Source organism: Prionailurus bengalensis, chromosome B1 (assembly GCF_016509475.1).
Source record: "Prionailurus bengalensis isolate Pbe53 chromosome B1, Fcat_Pben_1.1_paternal_pri, whole genome shotgun sequence".
Lineage (NCBI taxonomy): Eukaryota > Metazoa > Chordata > Mammalia > Carnivora > Felidae > Prionailurus > Prionailurus bengalensis.
The window spans coordinates 165,073,285-165,101,211 of record NC_057344.1 but is presented as its reverse complement, the minus strand read 5'-3'; the positions used below and the strand labels follow the sequence as shown (position 1 = coordinate 165,101,211).

At 37.0% G+C, this 27,927-nt stretch overlaps 1 protein-coding gene across 7 annotated transcripts; it reads left to right on the top strand.

Annotated features, from left to right (window-relative positions):
• Positions 1–27,545, top strand: OCIAD1 (OCIA domain containing 1). 7 transcript variants are annotated; one of them, XM_043572694.1, is made up of 9 exons: positions 1–192; positions 1,437–1,499; positions 1,903–1,983; positions 10,495–10,548; positions 17,655–17,702; positions 18,687–18,822; positions 19,845–20,020; positions 24,151–24,303; positions 27,004–27,545. In XM_043572694.1, exons 2-9 carry the CDS (start codon positions 1,442–1,444, stop codon positions 27,039–27,041), a joined length of 744 nt encoding a protein of 247 aa, XP_043428629.1. In that variant the 5' UTR covers positions 1–192; positions 1,437–1,441; the 3' UTR covers positions 27,042–27,545. The 7 variants fall into 7 exon arrangements, with proteins under 7 accessions (XP_043428629.1, XP_043428633.1, XP_043428628.1 ...); XM_043572692.1 differs by lacking the exon at positions 1–192 and adding an exon at positions 259–382; XM_043572695.1 differs by lacking the exon at positions 1–192 and adding an exon at positions 308–404.
• Positions 27,546–27,927: the final 382 nt, after the last annotated feature.

Sequence of the window (27,927 nt, the reverse complement as noted above, 5' to 3'; positions counted from 1 at the left end):
GTGCTTCCGGGTCGCGGTCATTTTGATCCCGTATTTGGGTGACTTCTTGGAGGCCAAGTTGCTGTCTGCTCCCCACCCCCCAACTCTGCTGCGGTGCAACCCCGCGCGCCTTCCCCTCTCTTGGCCTTTCCAGGCCTTCTGCCCCCGATCGCCCGGACTCGCCGCGCCGTCGCTTGCCGCTGTCGTCAGGAGGTGGGTGAGGTGACGCAAAGAGCCCCTATGCCGCCCCAACCTGCCCACTCACCACCTCCGCGCGGCCAGCCGCTATCCTGCACCTTCCGCCATTTTCCCGCCTGCGAGGGTTGGCGGATCGCGCGTTGGCTCTCGGGCTTCGGAGTGCGGGTGCCCCGGGGAGGCGAGGGAGTGATTCGTGGTGACGAACGTGTGTACTGGGGTGTTGGCAGGTGCGAGACGTCGATATGGTGGTGGGGGATGGAGTGCGGGAACCGACGTTAGGCCGACGAGGGTTCAGTTCAGGGGTCTTTTGGGGGATTAAGAGGTTAAAATTGTGTTGTCAGCCGTGTCTCTAGGGTTTCTAGGTGGTATGCAGTTACAGGAAATCAGGTTTCACTTTTAACTTAATTGTTGTTGCAGGATGGAAGTAGTCTGTTTAGCAGACTTCATGTATCCTTTTTTTCCTAGCCAAGGGATTGACATGGAGGTTTACTGAGTGAGTGAAATATGCAAGGGCCTCAGTTGCTATCCTAATCGTAATGCCATTTCCCATTTTTATGTAAATGGTTTTTAAGATGGAATAATCATCCTGTGTGAGCACTTTATCAAATACGCAGTTATCGAATCTGTTTGTCTTTTAAGTCTTGAGGCATGGGTTAAAAAAAAAAAACAGTAAATAAAAATAATATATGTTCTTGAAATGTTTGCCCAGGGAGCGAGAAAAGTTTGGAGAATACAGAATTTTCCGTTAGCTTTTAACCCTACGGAGAAGGGTGTGACGTCTTTGTTATTCAGTTTTTGTGGAGTAGTGCCTTGTGGGAGAGGTTGTATCTTCCCCGATGATTATTTCATTTTTTAAAAATGGAATCCCAGAAATGACTTTTGAGATTTTTTTCCTTTTCTATGTCTGGAAGGTTTAAAACATAGGATAATGTGAAATAACCAGATTCAGGAGGAAAAATGTGTCTTTTATCGATATCCTTTTATATCTTAATTTGCGGTAATCTGTTGATAAATATTTATAAAGGCCCTATTGTTCTTTTTTCAATTAAGGGACCTAAGATGAATAATCAGTTCCAAATTAGTTAATAGGTCTGTGACTTTTTTATTTAGGTGACTATTTTTATTACATCAAGTACTTCAGATGTAGTAGTGTTTAGTAAATATTTGTTTCTTGATTGCCATGTAGACTAGTGATTTTACTATCTTAATTTATTTTGGTATATCTCATCATTTCTAATACTTAACTGTTTTTGATGCAGGAAAAATGAATGGGAGGGCTGATTTTCGAGAGCCGAATGCAGAAGTTCCAAGACCAATTCCCCGTAATTATCAATATTAAATGTTTGTGTTTAGAAGCACTTTCCATGCAGAAAAGCTCCCTGCCTTGAATAATAGCAACTGGACTGGCTGCTTGAGTATGTGACTACTGCAGTCACACACACTTGGTTGAATGATGTGTTGCCATTTGAAGTTCTTAATAATTTGAACAGTGGTTCCATATTTTCATTTTGCACTGGACCACCACATTATGTAGCTAGTCCTGATGAGTAGATAATAGCACTAACTCCTGTTTGAAGGCAAAGTTTGTTAAAAGTTTACAAGCCAGTTGTTTCATTATTTCGTTTAAAAAAAAGAGTGTTTTGTTAATGTCCAGACTAAATTAAATTTTTAGGCTTAGCTTTTCCATGAGCACTTTAACGTTTGCCAATTTTCCTTGGTACAAAGACATAGGGGCTGATTACATTCCAACCGAGGAAGAAAGAAGAGTCTTCGCAGAGTGCAATGATGAAAGCTTCTGGTTCAGATGTAAGTTAACTTTTCTAATCAATAAAATGTGACCTTTTTTAAAAAAAAAAAAAAAAACACCTTTTTTATAATGTTTGTTTTTGAGAGAGAGAGCGAGCGTGCACACAATCAAGTGGGGGAAGAACAGAGAGAGAGGGAGACACAGAATCCAAAGCAGGCTCCAGGCTCCAAGAGGTCAGCACAGAGCCTGACATGGGGCTTAAACTCACAAACTGTCAGATCATGACCTGAGCTGAAGTTGGATGCTTAACTGACTGAGCCACCCAGGTGCCCCATGACCTTTTTTTTAATGTTTGTTTATTTTGAGAGAGAATGCGTGTGCACACACGAGTGTAGGGGGCAGAGAGAGAGAATTCCAAGCCCTTCTGTGCTGCCAGTGTAGAGCCAGGCGCTGGGCTCAATCTCATGAACCTGGAACCGAAATCAAGAGTTGGACACTTAACCAACTGAGCCACCTGGGCGACCCCAAAATTTGACTTTTAGTACCTGAAATTATTTTGACTTCATATGGAAAAAAATGGTGTGCTTTTGGTATGGTATGATTATTGCTAAAAGAGGTTGATTAAGGAAAATGAATTGTGTATGTTTAAAGTAATAATGTTTAGAAAGTTTATTCAAAACTGTGAGTTAATTCTGTTGGTGACAATAATAGCTAGCATTTACTGAGTGTGCATGGATTATATAAAAACAACCCAGTAAGATTGATAACTATTACCCTCACCTTACAGATGAAGAAATTAAGATTTAGAGATGTTAAATGAATTACCCAGTGTTACACAGCTGATCAGTTGTTATGTCTGGACTTGAAGCCAGGTCTGTCTGAGACAGAAGCTTGGGATTTTAACTCTTAAGATTCCTAATTTACATGATAAAACCTAGTCAGTTTCCACTTTATTATTCTGAAATGCTGTCACACTACTAGCGGATTTTTGACTAGAGACCTTATCCATGAGGATTTTGTTTTTTAAATACAGGGATTATACGGGGCGCCTGGGTGGCTCAGTCCGTTGGGTGGCGACTTTGGCTCAGGTCATGATGTCATGGTCTGTAGGTTCGAGCCCCGTGTCGGGCTCTGTGCTGACAGCTCAGAGCCTGGAGCCTGCTTCCGATTCTGTCTCCCTCCCTCTCTGCCCCTCCCTTACTTCAGTACTCTCTCTGTCTCTCTCTCTTTCTCAAATACAAACATTTAAAATAATAATAAATAAATAAGTAAATAAATACAGGGATTATGTTGAAAGCAACAAAACAGAGTCTTACTTTGGAACAGAATCCTAGAGTTGCTTCATCTGGTCACTGAAGTCCTTTCAGATAAAGTAATTCTACCAAAAAAGTAGAAGGGAATTTTAGAAAGGGAGGTAACTTAAATAATTAAAGAAGATGTATATTTTCACCAGTTGGCCTGGCATTTAAATTTTATGAGACCTAGTCTTTGTCCTAAAGTAGTTTTTGTTGTAATTGAGACAATGATAGCACATGAAACACTTAGGGAAAGATTAAGTACATGATGACTGTAGGAATTTTAAAAAATGACTGTAGGAATTTTAAAAAGGGATGAATTAATTGGAGTTGATTTAACTAAAAAAGGCCTTAGTAAACAAATGAGTCTTAACAACTAATAGGACTTGAGGTAAATGAAGAAGAATGTTGGGGGAACATTTAGATGAAAGGAATAGTGAACAAAGGCAGAGTCTACAATAACTTGATCTCTATTAGAGACTTGAGGTTGAACTGATTGGAATAGAGATCTTTTGCCGGGGATAGAAAATGAACATAATACCAGGAAGTTAAAGATTTGGTTCATTATATTCTTTCGGTTTTAGGGCCAAGGGGTTGGTTTGTAAGTTTTTTTTAATTATTTTTTTATTTAATTTATGTTTTTAGTTTACATCCAAGTTAGTTAGCATATAGTGCAACAATGATTTCAGGAGCAGGTTCCTTAATGCCCCTTACCCATTTAGCCCATCCCCCTCCCACAACCCCTCCAGTAACCCTCTGTTTGTTCTCTATATTTAAGAGTCATCTTATGTTTTGTTCCCCTCCCTGTTTTTATATTATTTTTGCTTCTCTTCCCTTATGTTCATCTGGTTTGTAAATTTTTAAAAGGAAGATTAGGTACCAGGGTTGCAGGACAGGTTAGAAGGATAAGTTGTACTTTGTGAAATCTGTTACGAGCTTTTGAAATTGTATCAGACGTACGGTCAGTGAGGAGATGTCATTGATTGTGGTGTCATTTCAACTAGGGCAGGTGGGATGGCATTGGAAGATTTTTTTAAGTTTATTTATTTATTTTGAGAGAGAGAGAGGGAGAATCCCAAGCAGTCTGCACTGTCAGCTTGGAGCCTGATGTGGGGCTCGAACTCCCAAACTGTGAGATCATGACAAGTCGAAATCAGTAGTTGATGACCAAGCCACCCAGGTGCCCCCTGGGAGATTTTTTTTAAAGGATACATAACATAGTTTTTAAACAAACTGACAATAGGGTGTATTATCTTCAGATGTCCAAATTAGGAGACCAACTAATGATGGCATTACTGATTAAAAAGTAGTTTGAGAGAGTTCCTGTTGGAAGGAGGAAACATTTAGTTGCACTTTGATTTCCTGCTGTAACATTTGATTGTGGAAGATCTGTAAGCAACTAGAGAGAAGCAAAGGAGTATGTGAGAAATTAGGGTTTGAGGTGTGTTATATTAGCGAATTCAAGGAATTAAGTATAGAAATAAAAGAGTAAAACTGATAATAGTACCTGTCATGTAGTTAATATGTAGGAATGGTAGAATACATGATCAATTTGGGTAGTACCCATGGGTAAGGGAACAAGTGGTAAAAGAATTAACAAAGACCAAGAAGATAATAGGAGCTCTCATAATCTTGTGCCTTTTGTCTTCAGTCTAATATTCAGAGATTTACAGAGCTTTCAAGCTAGAAAGAACCTGAGTAAGAATTAGATGATGATGCATCTGCAGATGAGAAGAATTGTTTTAGATTCATTGTCATCATGGATCAAAGACTTGTAAAAGGTTTTCACAGCTCATAGTTTGGGAATAATTTCTCTGGGAACATAATTGTACTCTGGCAACATATATTTTATCTTTGTAGATTGCATAGAGTAGATAAAGTGATCTGTTTTCAAGTCTGTTGTTGACACAGAATTAAGGAAAAGACCAGTCTGGTACATGGGGGTTTGAGATCATTGTAATGTTAGGCTCATGGCCACGTGGCTACTACGGTGCCTAGATAGATTTCTGGATGATAAATTCATGTTCCTGTACAAGTTTAACATTCTAAATAGCTCTGACAGCATTATGCTGAAAGTATTGAAGAACAGTGATCAATAGGCAGAGTACTCATATATGCCTGGCTGTTAAAAGTAGGGCATGTAGTGTATGAATAATAGAAGCCTCAGTAATTAATTCTGTGTATTAAAACAGATTAATCACAGGGTGCCTGGCCAGCTCTGTTGGTAGATAGAACATGTGACTCTTGATCTCAGGGTTTTGAGTTTGAGCCCCATGTTGGGTGTAGAGACTACTTAAAAATAAAATCTTAAAAAAAAAAAACCCAGTAATCACAAGTTAGAAAGCATGTAATAAGGAGAGGCTAAAACCCAGCTCGTTAGTTATATACCATATATGAGTTACTGGGAAATTACTGAATAATTTATATGAGTACATTAATAATGATTATTTTTAAAACAGAGATAGGCTAGGTGTTGCATATTGTAATAACATCAAATATAGAAAACAGAACCTTGGCTGTAGCCACAGATGGTAGGCAATTCAGTGTACAATTACCAGGAGAACTAACAGTCATGCATCAGGGAGTTTTGTACATTAACATTTGTATGTTCATATAAGGACGTGTGTGTTTAACATATGTTAAATATGCAATATGTGATGTTGTTAACATATAAATGAATTCATGGAATCCATGTTACTTTGGGGAGTATCATCTTATGTCCAGTGATTTTTAAAAAAAGGTGTGATGAAAATAGGAATGGGTAGAAAAAGTACTTACTAAGGTAATTTTTACATAATTTTTAGATCAATTAAATATATTCATCTTGGTTTAAAATTAGATTTGGTCTAGGGGTCATTTTAAAGTATAGCTGTGAAGGGATCTTACTTCTAGTTGCTTGACATTGTGGCCCTATGCACTAACAAAAAAATGGCTATACCCCTGCCCAAATATACAGGTAATGAAAGAATATACATAAGAGGGTCAGTTTAGTGTGTATTACATGTTACAGTAGTTCTAAGCCTCTATTATTAAAAAGATGTATGAATTCATACTGGTTTTATGCATCATTTATGGATTTTGTGGATCATATACATGTGTTCTACTGGTTTTTTAATGAAACAGTATAGTGAATGATGAGTATAGACTTTGGTCCTTTGTCTGGATCCAAATCCCAGCCCCATCACTTATTTATTAGCTATGAGATTTTGGGCAAGTACCTGATGCCTGTATGCCTCAGTTTCCTTATCTGTGAAATGGGGGTAACAACTCATTTCATGGGATTATTATGGGGATTAATTCAATTTATTTTGTAGGTGTTTTCTTTATTAAATGGTTAATGCTACTGTGATTAATGAAATAAAAGGTTCAGTTGGGTACTATTATGAATTTAGCGTGGCATTTTGCTATTGTAAGAAGAGAATAGTTTAAGGAATTTTAGGAGTCCTTGTATTGGATATGGTTGGGACTGTGGTCATAATGCAAAATAGCTTTCAGTCAGCAGTATTATTCATTTGCCAAAAGAAACAGATTATTATTATTTTTTAATGTTTAATTTTGAGAGAGAAAGCGTGTGTACAAGGGAGGGTCAGAGAGAAAGGGGGACAGAGGATCCGAAGCTGGCTCTGTGCTGACGGCAGCTGATAGCAGTAAGCCTGATGTGAGGCTCCAGCTTACAAACCTTGTGAGTTCATGACCTGAGCCAGTCAGGTGCCACTTGACACAATAGAGCAAATAGAGTAAATAGAGTTGCGGGAGTTGAGGGAACCATAGCCCGAGGGCCAGATCTTGAAATAGGAGTCATGTACCGCAGTGGAATAAGGCCATGGACCAGGGAGCCAAGAGACTTGGGTTTTAGTTTCAGCTCTACCACAAACTACCTGTGTTGCTTTGGGCACGTGACTTACTCTTTCTGAGTATCCCTTTACTCCAGTTAAAGACTAGAAATCTCTGAAGTCTGTTTCAGTTTACCGTTCCCTTTTACTCTGATAGAATACGTGAATTAGACCTTAATTCTTTTTTTTTTTAATTTTTTGAATTATTTTTGAGAGAGAGAGAGAGAGACACTGAGCGTGAGTGGGGGAGGGGCAGAGAGCGTGAGACAGAGTCCAAAGCAGGCTCCAGGCTCTGAGCTGTCAGCACAGAGCCCAATGTGGGGCTCAAATTTGTGAACCACAATATCATGACCTGGGCCAAAGTCGGACGCTCAACCAACTGAGCCCCCTAGGTGCCCCTCTTTTTTTTTTTTTTTTTTTTAAGTTTATTTATTTTGAGAGAGGGAGAGTGTGAGTTTGCACTAGCAGGGGAGGGACAGAGAGAGAGGGAGAGAGAATCCCAAGCAGCTTCCAAGCTGCCAGTGCAGAGCCCAACATGGGGCTTGATCTCACCAATGATGTGAAATCGAGTCAGACTCTTAACCCACTGAGCCACACAGGCGCTCCAGAGAGACCTTAGTTCTAAACCGTTATCCTTTATAACATTAAAAGAAGTTAAGAGATTTATGCAAAGACATAGTGGTGAATGGCAAAACTAGTACTAGAATCTTTTGTTTTTGTTTTTTTTTTAACGTTTATTTAGTTTTGAGAGAGACAGAGCACAAGACGGGGAGGGGCAGAGAGAGAATGAGACACAGAATCCTAAGCAGGCTCCAGGCTCTGAGCTGTCAGCACAGAGTCCATCGTGGGGCTTGAACTCACAAAGTGTGGGATCATGACCTGAACCGAAGTTGGACGCTTAGCCGACTAAGCCACCCAGGCGCCCCAGTACTAGAATCTTCTTAACCAAACTTACTCTTTGCATTATACCATGTTGGCCTAAGGACAGTGAAATGGGGATAGCATTGTCCTTTGTAGAGACGGCCAACTGACTCAACACTTTTTATTCTTGTATGATTCTTGAATCCTTCATGTTGCAATTCTTGAATCAAGCTGAAGGAAAAGAATGATTACAAATTGTACTGATGCTATAATTAAAACGGACTTATCTTTCAAAAAACTTTAAATGAAAATACCTGAAGGTATTTTAATGGATCTTAAAGCATTTTTCTAGCAAAGGTGAAATCCATTTGTAAGTAGTAGACTAGGGATTCAAACCTTAGGGTTCCTGCAGATTGTTTCTGATGGCAAAGCTAATGCCCTCTTCTAACTTTATGGATTTTAATCATGCAATCTCTAATAATTTGAACATCTTAATTACCTTAGTTCTTAAATTGTTCATGTATTCTAGATCAGAGTTGAACAAACCATAGCCTAAAAGGGCCAAATCTGTTTTTGTATGGCTCTGGGCTGAGAATAGTTTTTATGTGTTTAGTTTTAAATAGTTGAAAAAAAGAAAAGAATATTTTGTTACATGTGAAAATTACATGAAATTTATGTTTTTGCATCCATAAATAATGTTTTAGTGGACTACATCTGTGTTCATTTGTTTAGTATTGTTTTGGTGCTTTTGCTTTAAAAGTTGAGTAGATGGGACAGAGAGACCTGGGGCCCACAAAACCTAAAATATTTACCTGTAGCTCTTTACAGAATGTTTCCCAGCCCCTGGTCTGGAACTGTGTTGTTCAAGGTAGCAGCCACATGTAGCTATTTAAATTTAAAATAACAGAAAGGATACAAGGCAAAATCAACAAAAGGAAAAGAATATGGGGTGAACTCCAGAGGAGACCAGGGGTACCAGGGCAAGGCTTCCAAGGCTCCTCTGATAGTGGAGTCACACACTAAAGGGCATGTAAGTTTCTCCAGCTAGGAGTTGGGATAACACGAATAAAGTGTTACCTGTCGAGGAATCTCAATAGACTCAGTGCCTGGGGTTTTTACTGGGGGCTGGTCACACACACACACCCTCAGTCTAGAAGGTACCAAAATTCCAGAGTCTCCTAAGGAAAGCAAGTGTATTTGCATTAGCAGTTTAGGTGCAGTGAGCCACTTACCATTCAGGTAAAGTTTTAGATCACTCACAGGGAACTGTTTACCAGTTAGATTCCCATGTATCAGCCAAGGACCTTATAAGGAGGTCTTCTTAAGAGTATCAGTCTCAGGGCGCCTGGGTGGCTCCCGTTGGTTAAGTGTCCGACTGCTCATGTCATGATCTCGAGGTTCATGAGTTCCAGCCCCACATGTGGCTCTGTGCTGACCACTTGGAGCCTGGAGCCTGCTTCAGTTTCTATGTCTCCCTTTCTTTCTGCCCCTCCCCAGCTCACACTGTCTGTCACTCTCTCAAAAATCAATAAAACATAAAAAACATTTTTTTAATAAATACATAAATGAAAAAGGATAGTCTCAGGGTTCCTATTTTAAACCTTTTCCGCATACTAACTGGAAAACATGGATACAGGCTATTCCCATCATCACAGAAAATTCTGTTAGGTAGTGCTGGTGTTGAAAACAGTGATTTTTAAATTATGAGCTCCTTTGAGATTCTAATGGAGAGCTTTGGATTTTTCAGCCTGGATTCATACGCGTGTATATACATATATACTTTTTTTTTAATGTAGTTGACACTAATATTTTGTAATATATAATATTTCATGTAGTTTTAAGGAATTCACTGGTTTAGAAGAAAAATCTGTTTGTTCTTGCCTCAGCCACAGTATAATTGTAGACAAATAACATTTTGTGTTTTGGTTCATGCAGCGTACTTTAGAACTTGAAAGATTGAGGTCTGGTATGAGAGACAGACTATTAGAATCTGGAACCTGCCATTGAAGTAGCTGTATGGCCTTGAGCAAATTACTTAACATCGCTAAGCTTCAGTTTCCATATCTTTAAAAGGTGGTAATAAAAAGTACTGTACGTTACAGAGATAGTGAAAAGTAAGTGAGAAAATGTACATAAGGTGCTTAGCACAGTCCATGGAGTTGAGTAATTATTCAGTAGTGGCTCTTATTTGTAATAATACTTCTTGCCTCTTGTTAATGTATTCCTTCTTACCGAATGCAGAGTTTTTAGTCACTATTTACTGTGTTGTCTTAATTGATACTAATGAATGGTTCTTTTAAAGCCGGATCTAGATGGTTCTTGAATTAGGTTCTTTTAAAGCCAAATCTAGATGGTTCTTGAATTATATTGTTTAATGTTTTGTAATATTTTCTTAAACTTAAAATGTTTCTTTTATGTTTTTATTGACTATAATACAACTTTTAAAAATGGAAAAATCTTTTTTTAAAGATCTTAATTGTGCAACATACTTCCTAGATGGTTTTAGTGATACACATTTTTCCTAATGAACTCAGACAAAATCTGTTTTGTTGATGTTGACAAGTTCTTTTTTCTCTTCTAGCTGTGCCTTTGGCTGCAACAAGTATGTTGATTACTCAAGGATTAATTAGTAAAGGTAAATATTTAAACTTCAAATTTACTTAGCATTTTGGATATCATTATGTTTTTTAAAATGTTATTTTCCTCATTTTTAGATAAAGTGTAATGTATTAAACATGATCACTGATACACTTCTCAGGAGAGTTATTTCTCTGTGGACCCACAGACTCAGATGTCTTGATTTGAAAATTTGATGTCTTCCTTTGCTGTAGCAACATTAACAATCTACAAGAGCGAAAAGTAACTAAAAACCTGAAGAAGGTTTGCAAACAGCTAGAGAGACAAACCTGGTCTGGGAAAGGCCATCGACATCACTGTCACCTAGGATCTTGTTAGAAATGCAAATTCAGGGGCGCCTGGGTGGCTCAGTCGGTTGAGTGTCCAACTTTAGCTCAGGTCATGATCTTGCAGTCTGTGAGTTTGAGCCCCGCATCAGGCTGTGTGCTGACAGCTCAGAGCCTGGAGCCTGCTTCAGATTCTCTGTCTCCCTCTGCCTCTACCCCTGCCCTGCTTGTGCTCTGTCGCTCTCTCTCAAAAAATAAACAAACATAAAAAAAATTTTTTTTTTAAAGAAATTCAAGTTCATGGGCCCTATCCCAGACCTCCTTAATCAGAATATCAAGGTAGGGCCCAGGTATCTGTGTTTTAACAAACTTCAGGTGACTCTTCTACACTGTCTTAACGATCAGTGGCTCCCTAGCTCCTTGAACCAGAGCTTTGTCTTATAGTATGGAGAGGTGGGGGGACACTTTTTGTCCCAGATTCTCTTGGCGTGAATATTATGGTGCATTCATGTGTGGGTATTGAGTGTAATTTTTAAGTCTTTCAGTATCCACATGTTAAAATTAGATGGTTATTACATTTATTTTGTGAACTATATATCCTTGGAATGAGGTGTCCCAGAACAGGGTAGAAACTCTTGGAGCTTTTGAGCCTCGGTAGAGTAGGAGACTGGAGAGCTTGAAGGTTAAGGCAGAAGTGGTAGTGGTTAGGAGAATCAGATTGTACTTCCTCATTTAGACAGACCTTCTAGCTTTAACAATAAAATCTCACCCCTGCTGTTTCGTTTGTTTGTTTTTGTTTGCACCTGCTTGGCTTGGTATATGTGCTGCTGAAGCCAACATCCTGCTTGACTTAGAAATGCCTTGCTCCTACACGTAACTACACATAACTAATCCTACACATAACTAATGATACAGCTAACTGAAGCAGAAATTCCCTTGTTTTAGTTGCAGATATTTCATGATAGAACTGCTTCTGGATATGGTGAATCCCACTGAAACTGTTAGAACCTGTAACTTAGGAGGCACATTTTTCTTACAGCTAAAATCTTCCTGGATTCTTAGACACCATTTGGTGATTCATTATTTGACTTGTCATCAGTGGCAGTTTGTGCCTCTGTGGTTTCATTCGCAAAAGTCATACCATAATCAAGAGTATTGTTCCCAGAATCTGCCTCTGTAATTGTCCTTAATGTCTGAGCCTGGAGCCTTACAGTAGAATTCCATTATCCATTTTTTAGAAAGATTGAATTGCTGAAAATGATTTAACTTAGTTTATGGAATCATGTTTATTATATAATATGTGTAATAACTGTCAGTTTGTTGTTACTCTTAGGGTTTTGATAATTTGGAATAAAAATAAATAAAAAACAACATTGAATGATATATTACTCAGGTAACTTTCCCAGGATTAAGACGTCTTATTATTGTTGTATTAAAGATTTGTTTTGGGTGCAGTATTCTAATAAAAAAGTCAGTCTCAAAGAAAGAGATTGGAGGGTGCCCGGGTGGCTCAGTCGATTGAGTGCCCAACTTCCACTCCATTCATGATCTCACAGTTCATGAGTTCGAGCCCCATGTTGGGCTCTCTGCTGTCAGCACAGAGTTTGCCTCAGATCCCCATCTCCCTGTCTCTCTGCACCTCCCCTGCTTGCACTCACTCTCTCTCAAAAATAAATAAGCATTAATAAATAAATTATTTAAAAGAAAAGAAAGAAATTGGAAAAGACTTTAGGAAGAGAATCCAAAATCCATCAAGACATTTTGCATTTAATCAAAATACCTAACGTTTTGTATATGCTTTCATCCACAGTGTCATACTCCACGTAGTCTTAGCTGCTCCATCACTACTCAGTCTCTTTCTATGAAAACATTTAAACATGTCCAGGTCTGTTTTAACGTGAGAACACGAAAAAGAAAAACCTTTCCTCCTGTCCCTTTCCAACTCTTCCCAGCTGTCTCGCATTTGAAGCCAGACTTCATGAAGGAGCACTTCACTTTTAACTTCTTTTAACCCATTGCAAAACCCATGTGTCAAAAAATTCTGCATATGTTCCAACATTTACCAAAACTTTTAAGTTTATTTATTTTGGAAGAGAGAGAATCCCAAGCAGCCTCCATGCTGTCAGCACAGAGCCCAGCGTGGGGCCCAGTCCAAGAGCTGAGAGATCATGACCTGAGCCAAAATCAAGAGTTGGACACTTAACCGACCAAGCCACCCAGGTGCCCCTGACATTTACCAAAACTTTGAACCGTTACCAATACAACCTCCTTGTTACTTAAATTCCGTGGGCAGTTTCTGTTCTTGTTGATTATAGGACTTTAACCAGTCTTTGAAACATTCTCTCCCCTAGGCTTCTATGACAGCATATTCTGATTTTTCTCCTGCCTGTGGCACCTCCTCCATTTTTTCATGGTTTTTGGGTGTCTGATCTATACTATACACTGTTTTTAGTAGCTAGCACTAAAAGACCAAAATCTATGACCTGTTGGTACTTAATATTCTAGTGTGGGTTTTCATCCTCCACCTGTGTTCTTCAGAATTCTGCTTTGACTTTCAGTCTTCAGTCCGTATATACACTGTTAACCCGGTAATAACTGGGCTTCAGAGACCATGTATTGCTCTAAATCCCCATGATTATCCCTAGCCTAGACACCTGCTCCAGAACCATATTCTGTGTATCTTTACATGGATGGACCGCCTCACAGGTTCCTCACACTGACATATTGCATCCCAAACTGAGTTCATTTCCGCCCCCCCCCCCCCCCCCCCCCCCCCCCCCCCCCCCCCATCCCCCCCCCCCCCCCCCCCCCCCCCCCCCCCCCCGAAAACCAGTTTCTCTATTTTCTCCATGTCTGAATGGTATCACTCTTCAGGACACTGAGACATTATCCTTAACTTCTACCTCTTATTTGCCTTGTGGAATAAATGTCCATTCTAGTCCAGCTCTTAAATATCTTTGTGAACTGTTCACCTCCATCTGCATAGCCGCTATAATTAATGCCACCATCTGTTGTCAAGAGTGTTGAATTAACCTTCGACAAGTCTATTTGCCTCTATTCCTGCTACTTCCCTTTAGGAAACAGACTGTCTCTGGCATTGACCACTGGGCACGGTGCATGTAGTAGATACTCAGATATTTGAGTGGATAAATAAGACCACGCTGTATTGCCTTCATTGTCTCTCTAGACTGTAAAAACTCTGTGAGGTGGTAAAGAGAGCATCTTGTTCCTTGTTCTGTTCCTACTTCCTAGTACATAGTGTCTGTTGTAAGCGGTATGTAACTATTTGGTGACAGAATGAAGGAACAACTCTTTTGTATGAAAGTGGGTATTGTTACCATCTTCCTTTTTCTCCTTATCTCACTTGTGTAACTGCGGCTGATAGCATAATTTAGTTCTGTTTTTATACTTTGTATATGTGAAATTATACAAGTAAGTACTCTTTTGTACACTTTTTTTCAGTGTTAAGAGATTCGTTCAGTGGTATATCGGAACTGGCTTATACCACCTCCAGAGAGCTGGTTGTTAAATTTTTAAGAACTTGGCAAGCCAATTTTTAAACTATTGATAGCTGACATTGGTCATGGTGCAAGTATTTATTCCACGGCAGCTGATCATTACAAATCAGGACTGGTTATTTGGAGAGCTGGTTTTCCAGCACATCGCTAGATTCACCCACATTGTTGCATGTAATTGTAGATTATATATTCTTGTTGCCATGTAGTTTTCTGCTGTGTAAATACACCACAGCAGCTTATCCATCTTGTACAGTGGCAGTTGGGTAGTTCACAGTTTTGACTATTACAAATAGTTCTCTTATGAATACAGACAGCATCTTTTGGTAGACATTTTGCTGGGTCGTAGATTATGTATATATTTAGCTTTGGTAGATAACTGCCAAACTTTCTAGATTGTTTAGACCTATTTACACTCTCATGCCAATTTATTAGTAGAGTTTTATTTGTGTCACATTACCACCAACACTTCCTATTTCCAGAATTCTGGCCATTGTGGTGAGTGAATAGTGATACTGATTGCATTGTGGTTTTAATTTGCATCTCTGATGACAAACGAAGTTGAGGACCTTTTCTTTTGTTTATAGCTCACTTGAATATATTCTTTTTTTGTGAAGTGTCTGTTCAAGTCTATTGTCCATTTTTCCATTGCGTTTTCTTTTTCTGTTGGTTTTATGAGAGTTCTCTGTATGTTCTGAAAGTGAGTCTTTTGTCAGATACATGTATTGTGATATTATTTTTTTCCCACTGATTAACTAGTTCTCAATATGATCGAGTCTAATTTATCATATTTTTTTATGATGAGGGTTTTTTGTGCTCTGAGATCTTTGGCTATTAAAAGGACATGAAGAGGGCCGCCTGGGTGGCTTGGTCGGTTAAGTGTCTGACTTCGGCTCAGGTCATGATCTCATGGTCCGTGAGTTCGAGCCCCGCGTCGGACTCTGTGCTGACAGCTCAGAGCCTGGAGCCTGTTTCAGATTCTGTGTCTCCCTCTCTCTCTGCTCCTCCCCTGTTCATGCTCTGTCTCTCTCTGTCTCAAAAATAAATAAATGTTAAAATAAATAAATAAATAAATAAATAAATAAATAAATAAATAAAAGGACATGAAGAATCTCTTATGCTTTTTTTCTGTAAGCTTTATTTTTTTCCCACTTAAATTTTCAAGTATCTGGAATTGTTTTTGAATACAGGCATATCTTGTTTTATTGTGCTTTGCTTTATGGCACTTCACAGATTTTACACTCTTTACAAATCTCTAAGGTTTGTGGCAACCCTGCTCTGAACAAGTCTTAGCACCATTTTTTCAACAGCATTTGCTCACTTTGTGTCTCTGACATTTTGGCAGTTCTCACAATATTTCAGATGTTCTCCTTATTGTATTTGTTGTAGTGATATGTGATCAGTGATTACAACTCTAAAAGCTCAGACGATGGTTAGCATTTCTTAGCAATGAAGTATTTTATTTTTTAGACATAATGCTGTTGTACACTTAAGATTACAGGGGTGCCTGGGTGTCTCAGTTGGTTGAGTGTTTGACTTCAGGTCAGGTCATGATCTCTCGGTTTTTGAGTTCGAGCTCCGCGTTGGGCTGTGTGCTGACAGCTGAGAGCCTAGAGCCTGTTTCAGAGTCTGTGTCTCCCCCTCTTTCTGCCCTTCCCCCATACATGCTGTCTCTCTCAAAAATAAATAAAACATTTAAAAAAAGATTACAGTATAGCATAAATGTTTTTATATGCACTGGGAAACAAAAAAAAACATTTGACTTGCTTTTTTGCTTTTCTCGCTTTATCATGGTGCTCTTGAACTGAACCTTCAGTATTTCTGAGGTATGCCTATGTTGTATGAGGTGGGATCAAGGTACATTTTACCCCCTTATGTTTATGAAGGTGACTCGGCACCATATTTTGAAAGAACTGTCTTTTTCACTGCGTGCAGTGTTGCCTTTTTCATAAGTGACTATGTGTGGACCTGTTTCTGGACTCTCTTCTGGTTTTGGTCGGTTTATCTGTTCTTGCGCTTAGGACAGTCTTAATTACTCTAGCTTTATCATAGATCTCGATATTTGTTGGTAGTCTGTTTTCCATTTTTTTGTTGTTTTTCAATATTGCCTTGTTGTATTTCCACATGATTTTTAGAATAAGGTTTTCAACTTCTGGGAACACTGTCTTTGATTTTTAATCGGGATTGCATTGAATTTATGGAGAATTGCCATATTTACAATATTTAGTCTTTCATTTCATGGACATGGTATGTTCCTCCCTGTAGCTTTCATTTCTGTCCGTAAGTTTTGTAGTTTGCAGGGTACAAATCTTTGAAATTTTCATTAGATTACTCCTGGATCTTTGATTGTTTTTGTATCTTTCAAAAAGTGTGGTTCGTTTGTTTGTCTTTAGTATATAGAAATGATACATATTTTTTTTGTGTATTGACTTTGTTTCAAGTGATCTTGCTAATAAATTCACCTGTGCTAATAGATTATAGAGTCATTTGGATTTCATTTTTCTCTTAATGTTGGATTTACTTGGTTTTCTCTCTCTTTTAAAAAAAGGTTTATTTAATTTTGAGAGCGAGAACTAGTGGGGGAGAGGCAGAGTGAGGAGACAGAATCCCAGGCAGGCTCTGTCTGCACTGTCAATGCAGAGCCAGATGCAGGGCTTGAACTCAAAAACTATGATCCTGATCTGGGCTGAATGAGTCCAGCGCTTAACCGACTGAGCACCGAGGCGCTTTGGTTTTCTGTTTTAAGTAGTTATATCTTTTTTTTTTTTTTAAACGTTTATTTATTTTTGAGACAGAGAGAGACAGAGCATGAACGGGGGAGGGTCAGAGAGAGGGAGACACAGAATCTGAAACAGGCTCCAGGCTCTGTGCTGTCGATACAGAGCCGGACGCGGGGCTCGAACTCACGGACCGCGAGATCATGACCTGAGCCGAAGTCGGCCGCTTAACTGACTGAGCCACCCAGGCGCCCAGTAGTTATAGTCTTAGACCTCTCTGGGGTTATGGAGAGAGCTAATGTTGTCAGGTAGTATTTAAAGGTAGTCCATACTGATCTTTCCTTTTATCTTTGTGGGTTGCCCAAAGCTGCTGAGAAATAGATCTGTCTTTATACTGCAATTCCAAATTTATTATTTTGTCTCCCATTAGAAGAGATGAAGATTATGATTCACAGAAATAGTTTGCTTATTTGTGTCATTTTCTTACATTTAGCATAAACATTGGCATAAACCTTTTTATTTTAATAGAAAATGAAATATTCTAATTATGTAAATGTGTCTATCTCCAATAGTGTTACTCAGGAATATCTACCCTTTTATCTTCAGGAATCCTTTCAAGTCACCCCAGATATGGGTCCATCCCTAAACTTCTATGTAAGTATGAATAACCCTAGTTTTCCTTTCTAAGTAAAATAAGTAGTTTTTACCAAATGTTTTGTCTCATCTAACTCCTAGCCATTATTTGGTGTATTTGTTTTGACTAGTTTGTTTAAGCTTTTCATTAAACAGACTGACTACCTGGGCATTAAGAATCACAAGTTACTAATAGGAGGAATTTTTTTCTTTATAATATAATAAAACTATTCCTCTTAAGTGATGTGTAAGGAGACAGTATTTTAAAATAAATTCTCTTGGTTTATGAGGAAAGAAAGTTGTCAAGTAGTGATGAACCAGAGTAAAGTGTCTTAAAATTAAGTCCAACTTTTAAAAATCTCTTTACATTTTAAAGCGTAAGCAAGCATAATTTACTTACATACTATAGTATGGTTTATAGGAAAGAAGCTAATAAATTGCTTTAAAAAAGAGCACTTGTGGCTTTTCTATCAATCTTCCCAGGTTAGCCTCTCTTTTATATTGGAAATAAACACATAATGATGCAACACTAGCCATGTTTAGGTATCACTTCGTAATTCATTATTTTAAGGGGTTTGTTGCACCTAATTTTAAAAACAGTCTTATGAAATTAGCAGGTCAAATGGTAGCATTCCCATTTTACAGGAAAAGAAACGGCCTAAAATCCTTCTGATTAGGCTAGAACTCTGCTTTAATTCCACATTTCCGTTATACTTTTACCACGTCTTTCCTGTCTATATTAATAATTAGTAAAGTAAAATTTGTATATCTTAAAGCAACTTTATTTTGGATTATTTTATTTTGTGAAAGTGAATTATATCTACAGACTCTGTTTGCTCTAAGGCTGATATAATGGTACTTGTACCATTATTTCGAGGAATCTCAGTCTTCCCGTACCAACGACCTCTATTCAGGCTCACATTTCTTAACAACTTTCCTTTTAGGAAAGATTTTTATCTAAATGGACACATTGAGTCACATTTTTTGTTTGTTTTTACAAATAAGTTGCTTGTATCATGGGATATTTTGCTGGAAAGCTTTCTTACGTGAAAACTTGCCAAGAGAAGTTCAAGAATCTTGAGAATTCCCCTCTTGGAGAAGCTTTACGCTCAGGACAGGCACGGCGATCTTCACCATCTGGGTAGGCCAAACTCTGATTTTTATTAAAGGTTTTTAATTTTAGCTAAAAAAAATTGTAATTGGATATTGCCATAATTGAGGGCATGAAACATTGCCTAACCTGAAGGACCATTGGAAACTTGCCATTTTCCAGCAAGCTAAAACTATTTCTGTTTTACTTGGAGTAAAATTTGTCTGCTTTTGTTTTTAATTTGTTTTTTTTAAAATTTTATTTATTTATTTGAGTAAACTCTACACTCAACATGGGGCTTGAACTTATGACCCCAAGATCAAGAGTCTCATGGCTTTACCAACTAAGCCAGCCAGGCACCCCTACCTTTGTTTTAAATAGAGAGTTGCATCCTATCGGGAATGCTAATCCCAGAATAAAGGATTTTAATTTGGCAAACACTTTTGATTACTATATTTTGGACTTTTCTTTTGAATTCCCAAATTTCATCAGTCCCATCTCTTAATCCTTCTGTTGTTATGTATGTACATTCTCCAAATTTTTGTTTTAATTATGTTAGTATAAATAAATGAATCCTGTCCATCTGGATAGGTAGATCAATAATGTAATTAAGTAGATTTAATAGATAAATTGTTATAAATGATAAAGTCCATGAATGCTAGTAATCCTTACGTATCTGCCTTAGCTAAATAGTGTTTATGGCCTGCTAGCTATGGAAGTAACTTCCCAATTAATGTGGGAACTGGACATACTGGACATATTTCTGATTTGAAGTACTTTTTTTCTAAGAACTTTAAACACATTAAAAATGATCTCTGAAGCTTAGGGATTAGAATATTGACTAATGGCACTTTTCTTCTATATTAAGAGTGACATTTTTAAGTTGTATAAATGGGTCAGAATCTATTTTTAAGGTTTTTGTGGTGGAGAGAAAGACTTCATTTTGCTATCATAAATGACCATGTTAAAATTACATGATTCCTTTAGAAAATAAGATAACTAGTTTTTATATGTTGACACACTTCTTAGGGTGTAGACAGTAACTTGTGTTTCTTATACAATATGAATTACAGGCACTATTCTCAGAAGTCAAAATATGACTCAAATGTGAGTGGTCATTCATCTTTTGTGACATCTCCAGCAGCAGACAACATAGAAAAAGACATGCTTCCTCATTATGAGCCAATTCCATTCAGTGCTTCTATGAATGAATCTACTCCCACTGGTATTACTGATCATATTGCCCAAGGTAGAAACTTCTCTTGAAATGAATTTCAACATTTTATGGTCCAACGTATGTATAAACTTTATTTGATCACCTTTTCTGCTGGATATCACCTGTATGTTCCACCACCACCCTAAACTCAGCATGTTTGTTGTGCATTTGTGTCTTCCTTCATTCTACGTTTTGTGACGTCCAGTAGATGTCAGGCACTCAGCTAGGTATGGAAGGAGTGTAGATGAATAAGACATGGTCCTTGTCCCTGAGAAATTGTCTTAGACTGTTAGAAGATACAGAAATATAAGGAAAAATTACTAATGTGTCCCATTAATTGAAAATACTAACAAACTTTAGTGATCTAGCAAAGAAGAAGTGCTAAATTGGACCTCAGGGAGGCTTCAAAGAAGTTATACTTGTTAGGCTGGTCTTAAAGGCTTTCAGCTTTTTTGTCTATAATGTGAGAAAAATAATAATTACCTGCCTTACAGAACTGTTGTCAAGTGAGAAAATCCATGTGAAAATGCTTTGTGAAGTTTGTGTAAATACTAGCTTTGAAGATCACAGAATGTAAGTGAAACACCATCAACTTTGGATTAAGGCCTGGATTTGAATGATTGACATTGGCTAGCTATGTGACTTTAGGCAAGTAACTAATTTGTGATTCCTTCAGTTTCTTGATCTCCCGATGGAGATAATAATACCTCTCTTAAAGAGCTTTTGGAATCAGATGAAATAATCAGAGGTAATGCCTGGCAAGTAATGGGCTCTCAGCAGACATTCATTTCCTTCCTTCGTTCTTTCAATCTAGTTTGCAGTGAAGAGTAAAGAATTAGAAAGTACAGGTTTGCAATTCCTTATCTAAAATCCAAAAAATTCTAACAACCACAAAGCTTTATTTTTAAAAATTTTTGTTATTTATTTATTTTTCTAGCATGGGGCTTGAACTCTCGACCTTGAGATCAAGAGTAACATGTTCTATGAACTGAGCCAGTCAGGCGCCCCTACAAAGCTTTTTTAGTAATTAAACTGATGATAAAATCTGACTTAATTCATTTTAGACCCTGACCTACACTGACATAAATCTGTTTATAATCTTTATCTTAAATGTGATTTTCCTGCATTTTGTTGTAGAAATATAAATGTTTGTTTATGCATTGCTGCTTCAAATCACTGAATGGATGGATAGGAAGCAATATAAGGGCCATATACTATGACATTTTTCTAAAATCTGAGAAACTGAATTTTGAAAAGTTTCTGACTATGAAGGTTTGGATAAGAGATTGTGGATAGAACGTTCTTTGAAAACGCTTCCTTTGATGCAAATACCATAAGCCAGTAACTGTAAGGAACAAACAAGGTTAAAGGAACATTTGAGCTTTTGTTGTTTAAGCTGGGACAGATTTGGGTCCATGTTTTAAGTTAAAGGGAGAGAGGGGAAACAGTGGGAAGGGAGAAGTTGATTATAAGTCAAGGTTCCAGAGGTTGTAGAAGGGGTTCTAGGTAGGTCAGAATATAAAGTAGCCACTAAATACATGTAGCTATTAAATAAAATTAAATCAGAATGCAAATTCAATTCCTCAGTTGCTTTGTAAGCATTTCAGTTCAGTAGCCACACGTGCTAGTGGCTGCTTTGTTGGAATGTGCAGATACAGAACATTCTGATCATTTCAGAGAATTACATTGGCCAGCATTGCTTTAGAGCAGGATGGGGTGGGGGTGGTGAGTATTAATTAACCTTTTGGAAAAGAAGAGACAGGAGAGAATGGAAGTTACAGTAATTAAAGACATTCGTAAGTGGGTGGAAGTTGTCGAGAGCCTTGACTTTTTTTTTTTTTTTTTTCTTTCCTGAATGGTTGGAAACAAAGACCTCCCAATTAGAAAGGAAAGAAGGCTGGCAGATTAGGAGAGAGTGGTTAGTTATTATTGTATCTTCAGAGGCAGCTGTTCTATTTCTTACTGCATCTCTCATTTTGCCAGACTCTCAAGTCCGAATCCATTCTACTTGGATTCTAGCCGTGCATCACCTCTTCCTTTGTAATGATTTTCATCTTTCCTTCCATTTGCATTAGAAAATTCCATTCCACGTTACATAATTCCTTTTCCAAATAAAAGCAAACAGACAAAATGCCCTTTGGTATCTGCCTAAGGACTACAGCAAAGCCCATATTTCAGTGTATTTTATGTCCTCCAGAACAGCCATCTCTCCATCCACTGCTCTGCTTTCTCAGCCCCTTCTCTAAATCAGGATTGCCACTCTTCGACTTCTCTCCACAGGGGCCAGTCGTGGCCTCCTCTGCTTTGCCCCAGGTGCTGTCCTTCCTTACCAGGACACTCCCCCGTTTTGTTTAAGTCCTGCCTGCCCTATTTCGTTCTGCTTTCTCTTACCAGAAATTGAGAATTATTAATCTTTCAAAGTAGAAAGCACTCCTTCGTAGCTGTAAGGAGACTTATCATAGGTAGTTTATTACAGTTAGATTTAAATCAGTGCTGTTTTATATTTTATTCCTTCCAGCTCTTTATAACCTTCCCAAAGTAGTAAATCATGCTCGCTACACAATGCAGAATATTTTCATTGGGCTTTTGTAAGTGGAAAAAATTCTCCCTAATCTTCTGATTTATGTTCCATCATTTGCCACAATTTCAGAACAAAGAAATATTTTCTTTTTGGTGAGAAAAAGTATTAGACCTGGAAGGAACTTTAGAGATAGATAGATCATCTAGTCAAACTTGCATATTTCACAATTGAGAAAAACTAAGATTCAGAGAAGCTTAGTGATTTGCCCAAGGACATTCAGTGCTTGTCAGCTAAGTGGGAATGAGAATTGTGGGTTCCTAACTAATAATCTAGTACACAGTTTCCTTCACAATTTAAAAAATATCACTTACGGTGAAGGGAAATTAATTTTATAACTACTCATTACCAATGAAATGTAAGTGCTTTTAAAATCCAATATAAGTTTATAATATTTTTATTTGCATTCTTTTTTAGCAAAAATTTAGTTTTCAAGAATGGTATGTAGTATTAAGACTAGTTAGAAATTTAAAGCCTTTTTGCTTTGTATCAATGCAGTATACTGTGTAGCAAAATAAAAGGTTATGGTTGAAAACATTTAATGTATAGTTATGTTGATTTGAAAATTCTGATTATTTACTGGGATCTTCCTGTGGAGTTCTAAAATTCCACTTAGATAAAAACTTCTTTTTAAAAAATTATTTTAATTAATATGATTATGTTAATAAAATGATACACCCAATTTGCGTGTAAAATTTTGAAAGATACTATTTTTGGAGTGGTGTGTAAGACTTTTGTAAGTAGTTGTTGACTGAATGTCATGTTGGCATTGGTTAATTTCTTTTAAAGTGTTTATATGGCTTTTCTTGCTGGTTATACATTTTGTAAACTATGTTTAATATTTGTTCCTGTCATCTAATATTAGGAGTAACCACTTCCTGATTTTTGCGTCAGTTTTTGACTCTTTAATGATATGTATTCCTACCTTGACTCTCCTTGGGAGAGAGAAAGAATAAATGCTGGTTCCCCGGCCAAAATTATCACTGCCGCTTTTTTCTGCCTTAGTATTGCATCCATTAGATCCGAGAAAAATGATCCGTGCTGTCATTAAAGTCTATATTTTATACTTCTCAGTATGTATTTTGAAGTGTTTCTGTTTAAGTATAAAGATAGTAAATTTTTTTTAATAGTTATAGTTATTTGCATATAGGCTCTGGTTATAGGAACATTTAACTATACCAAGTAAAATGTGTACTATGTCAGGTTTTGTTCAATTGTCACTGGTATGCTATATTTCTTTTTAATTATATAAAAAGTGTGACTAATTTTCTAGTTTAAAAACTAACATTTTCGTGAATATGAATTTTGCTGGCATATATTATGATATCCATTCTTCTGGCCCTGGTTACTTTTTAATTTTTTTATGTGGATTTTAAATTTTAGAAATAAAAGCTTAACAGTGTCCAAGAAAGTCAATTTTAGTTTTGTAATGATCTTGGGAAAAATTTGGGATGGTGGTAATAATTTGAGCCTTTATTTTACTTTATTCTGTTTTTATCGTAGGGAAGAAGCATTTCTAAAATGTAGTTGCTTTGGATTTATTCAAATCCTTTTATCGCCATTTATTAACTGTTTGTTGTTTTAGGACCTGATCCCAACCCTGAAGAAAGTCCTAAAAGAAAAAATATTACATATGAGGAATTAAGGAATAAGAACAGAGAGTCATATGAAGTAACTTTAACACATAAGACTGACCCCTCAGTCAGGCCTATGCAGGAAAGAATGCCAAAAAAAGAAGGTATGATAGTTTAGTATGAATCACTTTACTCTTTAGGATTGGAAACTACAGCATTAGTTTAAAATATTAATTATACGAATATGTGATTTAACTCCTCAAGCAATTAACAAAATAACCTTTTTTTAAAAAAAAGAATAGCTATCAGTTAACAATTTTTCCTTTTCTGAGGTGTTCCAGAGACCATTTGTGTTAGAAAATAATGAAGTCCAGATGGTAGTATGACTTAAGACAATGAGACTAGTTTTAACACATTGTAGAAATTATAAATCCATTTGAATGTTTTCTCTTATCAGAAGTCACCTTGGGGCTTGATAATGTTTTTTAAATGATGCATCTGTTGCATAAAACCGTATCTGGTGACTTGATAATGGGCTGTAATGCCACTTTTAGCAGAATCATGATTGAGTAGTGAAATTGATTTTCTTGTATGTTTTGTGAAATTGGAATAAGAGTTATTTGCCTTACAAACCGGCTTTTAGGGCACTTCCAAAAGAGGAGTTTGACCTTTTTTTTCCAATAGTACTTTTACTTTATAAATTTAAAAATCACAGTTTGTTTTAATTCCTTTTGGAACTGCTGTACATTACCCAAAGTAAATTTTCTGGCACAGAAGTTTACCCCTAATGGAAGAAGGCATTTTGAATTGGGGTTTGTACCTGTTTCAGTGTTAGAGTTTCACGATGTCTTTCTTGAGGAATTTTAGAGGGTATGTCAGTTGTTTCAAGGTTTTCTATTTACTACTGTAAAAAAGGGAAGGAAGGAAGGAAGTCCCTGGTACCTTCTTGAGAGTCATACACCACAAAGAACGCAAAAATACATAAAAATCTTTTGTGTTTTTTATTATGATTGTTCTTTTAGAACCAATTTTTAAAAATTTTTTAAATTGTTTATTATTTTTGAGAGAGAGAGCATGAGTGGGGAAGGGGCAGAGAGAGAGGGAGACACAGAATCCGAAGCAAGCTCCAGGCTCTGAGCTGTCAGCACATAGCCCGACGCGGGGCTCAAACTCACGAGCTGTGAGATCATGACCTGAGCCAAAGTTGGATGTTTAACAGACTGAGCCACCCAGGCGCCCCTTAGAACCAATTTTATTTCTAATCAGTAGCAGTTGCTTCATTTAGAATTTTGTTTTCCTAACAATGTTGGATAATATTACTGTCATGGTATTAGTGTAAAAAAAAACCCAGCTTTCAAATATATTTGTAATAAATACTTGTTGATGTTTATCATTAAAGAAGCTTTAGCATAAACATTATGCATTCAAGTGGCCATTACTTTGTAATATGTAAAGACTTATTGGTACTTGTTCACTAATTAATTTGAGGATTTAGACTGTAAGCTCCACGAGGGCAGGCAGTAGCATTTCTCTCATTTCTGTATTCTTTTTCTGCACAACGTAGTACCATGCCCTGATGTTTCAGATATGGAGTGTTGTGGTTGGGCCTTAGTAATAAAGGTTAACAAAATAGATCTTTGGCATTTGCTGGATTCTGACATTTGTGGTTTTGACTGAATGGTCGTGAAGTTCTGTCACATGACACTAATATGAAATAATTTTTTTCTTTGTAAAAAGAAAGCTGTGTGTGTGTGTGTTTGTATGCTTTGTATACAGAATTTAAAAGAAAACAGTTTTGAAATAGTTTGGGTGATTTTTTTTTTTTTTAGAATGTTCTGTTTTAGAGTCTAGACAGAAAATTTGACATTGGCTGAGACATCACTGGTCAGAAAATGTCACCTAAAATATGTTTGTTGACATTCACCTAAATCAGAAATTAAGACTGAGAAATTTCAGAAACAGAAGCTTATTATCAATCAGTTGTCAGGGCAGTGATAGCACCACATTATATATAGCTTCTAGAAGACTACCTTATACTCATGAGGATATGAAGGTTAGGGAAAAAGTCAAAATATGAGGGGGGAAAACCCTATAATATCTTCTTATAATAATGAAATAGTTTTAAACAGACTCCCCAAAAGAATCTTGGGGAAAGGGTCCCTAGTCCATACTTTGACAACGTCTCCTTTACATTGTTATGAATACTAGAACAGCTGTAATCCATCGATGAACCCTACATAGAACAGAGGCTAAAAGTAAGAGAGAGAAGACAGAGGAGGCCTTGTTTCAAAATGTAATTTCATGTAAGATGTAGGACTGTGGAAACTTTCCTTCTTGTATAGTATTACAGCTCATGGGAGAAAAGAATGAATTAACCACAACCTGAAGACTTGATCATTTCTATTACTATATTTTTTGTGGAAAACAAAATTCAAATGTTTGTTACTATATTTTATTTCCTGGTAACTTTTTGGTGTGTGCTATAATATATACCACACTTAGTATGGCAAACTTGTAAAGGCACGCATGCTTTGGACCTAAACAGACTTGTGTTCTGATTTCAATTCTATTTGCTTTATTAGGCTTGTACCTTGGGCAAGTTACTAATCTGTTTTCTCACCCTTAAAATGGGGGCTGTGTTTACTTTATAAGGTTGTTATGAGAATCAAATATTTATGTCAAGTTCTTGATAGAGTGCACCATTATTTGTGTCTGAACTTCAATTTGCAAAAGTCTGGCTAGCCCCTTTCTGTCATGTGCATTTATTCAAAATGAGAAGCACTTTTTAGTATAATAGCAAACTTAAATAGTATCTCTTACTTATTACGGTTTGGAATCATCAATTATTTGTGCTTTTTTCCTAGTCAAAGTAAACAAATATGGAGATACTTGGGATGAGTGAAAAATTGCATCATTGGACCTACTGAAGGAGTTTTCAATATCCAGCCTCATCTAGGTGGTCATGAATATCTGCATGCTTTGAGCTCAGCAGCAGTCTTCATAAACACATTTAAAACTAGAACCTGGGTTCTTGTGGTTTGGCTTAATTAAAATGATGTTTAAAACACAGATTTTAATGTGAATGTTGTATGGCCATATTCACCTTGAGGAACTATATGAATGAATGATGGTGTTATACCATGATCACATGCAGTTTGTGAAATTGTTTTAAGTTACAGGATAAGGATACTCTTCTAAAACTGTAAAGAGTCTGTAATTCTCTAGGATCAGCATATATGAAAATAAATGATAGCTGCATGTGGATTTGGGGTGGGTGGCGGGGGGGAGCAAGCATAATTTTAAGTGTTAAGCTTTACATTCAAAAAATTATTAAAAAGCCTTTCTCCGGTGTTTGCTGTATTTACTTATTAATGTGTATGGTAAATAAAATATAAAGGAACATGCATCTTCATTGATTTCATGGTGTTATTGTTTGTAATCTCTTAAAGTAAGTGGTGTTTCATGGGGATAGGAAATAAAATCATCTATTTCTGAATGATAACGATACAGTGACTGTGACTCATGACGGTTAGGAGCAGAACGCCTTAGAGTAGTGGCTGTGTTTGAAATATTTGCAAACTCCACAGGAATGAAAATTGGTATACTTCATTATTGACTTAATATTTGTTTCTGGTTCAGGTGAATGGAAAATGAAATTACGGTCTCCTCTAAATTCTGCTTTCTCATTGCAGTTCTACCAGAAACAGAATGTTCGATTAGCTATTGTAAGTCCCCAAACTCAGTGGCTTTAAAATGTCACTTATTATCTCCATTTTCTCTGTGAGTCC